A 1,956-nucleotide genomic window follows, 5' to 3' on the forward strand; every position below is an offset into this window, starting at 1 on the left:
GTAGTAGTAGTAGTAGTAATGGTGGTGGTAGTAGTAGTAGTAGTAGTAATGGTGGTGGTAGTAGTAGTAGTAGTAGTAGTATCAGTAGTAGTAGTAGTAGTAGTAGTAGTAGTAATGGTGGTGGTAGTAGTAGTAGTAGTAGTAGTAGTAATGGTGGTAGTAGTAGTAGTAGTGGTGGTAGTAGTAGTAGTAGTGGTAGTAGTAGTAGTAATGGTGGTGGTAGTAGTAGTAGTAGTAGTAATGGTGGTGGTAGTAGTAGTAGTAGTAGTAGTAGTAATGGTGGTGGTAGTAGTAGTAGTAGTAATGGTGGTGGTAGTAGTAGTAATTTTGTGTTCTGTTTGCACAGTGTACACATCATACTGTTTATATTTTGGTTACTCCGACAGCATCATGTGTTGAAATAGAATGAGAGAGGCCTGTTCCCTCTGGAGGCACAATCTTCAGCAACTTTGTGAACAAACTTGGAAACTGCTAATTGTAAAATGAACATTGCAGTGGTGATGACACACAGCTGTATCCTTCTATTGATCTCAGCAAGACTGTCCACCTCGATAACAACACTGCTGTCTCTCTGACATTCAAAAAGGGATGTTACTGAATTACCCACAGCTACATTCAGACAGATCAGAAGTGTTCCAGACACGGAGATTCACAGGTCAGAATGAGACTTGTCTGCCTATCTTCCACTATCACTTCAGAAACACCAGAACAACAGAACTCTTGGACTTGTCTTCAGTGAGAAAGTGGCATTAAGGGAGTGTAATCAGTGTGCCTTTACTCTGAGGGCTCTGAGATTTAATTCTTATCGTCACCCATGTCAAAATTCCTAACTTTTGCAACAAAAAGAAACATGTTTGCAGCCTGATACAAAAAAAGTTGTGTTCTCTGAAACTAATTTCCACATTCATGACAAACGTACGTATATCTATAACAGTACTGTGCAAAAGTTTGAGGCAGGTGTGGAAATGCTGTTGTTAAGAATGCCTCAAAAAATAAAAATGTTAATAGTTTATTTTTTATCAAATAAAAAAATGCAAAGTGAGGGAACAGAAGAAAATTCTTCATCAAAGCAATACTTGGTGTGACCACCCTTTGCCTTCATAACAGCATCAATTCTTCTCTGCATTGTTTCACACGTGATTAATGTGTACCGGCACTGGTAGCGAGCTGTTACATTCACTTTCAGTTTGTGTCCCATTTTAAGAGGTGTTAGTAGTGTTTTGATAATGTTCCAACATTTCACTGACTGTTTGAAAAGCACAGAGGGCATGGTTGCAACCCCTTAAAAAGGTCAATGTTTCTTACCACATTTTTTCTTCCTGTTTTCTGTTTTAAGGCTGTTGAATATGATGAAATCAGACCTGAAGACCCGACTGACTCAGCTTGTCTCGATGCTAATTATTCCCACCACCAAGACACAGCTGGGACTGGTAATCGCTGTGATGTTTCTTTCAATTCAGCTTCCAGGTGTGAGGTCAATTCAAGGGGGGTCTCTGCAGAGAGCAGAGTCACAGATCCACAATGTGACCTGGTGTATTCTGTTGCTCAACTACCCAAAGGACAAATCGAACCTACTGGGCAATCTCAACCAAATCAGTGTGAAAGCTATGAAAATGACTCTCTCTATTCCCTGGCTCAGCTACCAAACGTGTCCTAAAGGAGCCCACTGTGATCAAAATGGATCAAAAGGATTTTTTCTTTTGATAATTTTCATTATGTTTTTTAAGCAATTGTTCCGATATTATGTTATATAACATGGTCAGGACTGGGAAGAGAAGGAAAGGAACTGATTAGCATCTGTTTACATGGTACAGCTCGTCTTCTAATACAAATCCAGGCACAATATCACTGCTCCCTTTCCTGTTACTGAGTCTGATGATCACTGTCTGCTTTGTGAATCTACTACTTTATGAAACTGGAATCATGTTAGCCACAGGCACCCGGACAAGAGACGGC

At 39.9% G+C, this 1,956-nt stretch overlaps 1 protein-coding gene across 1 annotated transcript in view; it reads left to right on the forward strand.

The window, feature by feature from the left end:
• The window catches only part of LOC131967987 (CMRF35-like molecule 9), a 7,404-nt gene extending 5,747 nt beyond the window's left edge, over nucleotides 1–1,657 (forward strand). Inside the window, exon 6 of the mRNA XM_059328736.1 lies at nucleotides 1,337–1,657. Coding sequence (XP_059184719.1) covers nucleotides 1,337–1,657 — 321 coding nt within the window. The remainder of the gene's footprint in view (nucleotides 1–1,336) is intronic.
• Nucleotides 1,658–1,956: the final 299 nt, after the last annotated feature.

Source organism: Centropristis striata, unplaced genomic scaffold (assembly GCF_030273125.1).
Source record: "Centropristis striata isolate RG_2023a ecotype Rhode Island unplaced genomic scaffold, C.striata_1.0 Scaffold_27, whole genome shotgun sequence".
Classification (NCBI taxonomy): Eukaryota; Metazoa; Chordata; class Actinopteri; order Perciformes; family Serranidae; genus Centropristis; species Centropristis striata.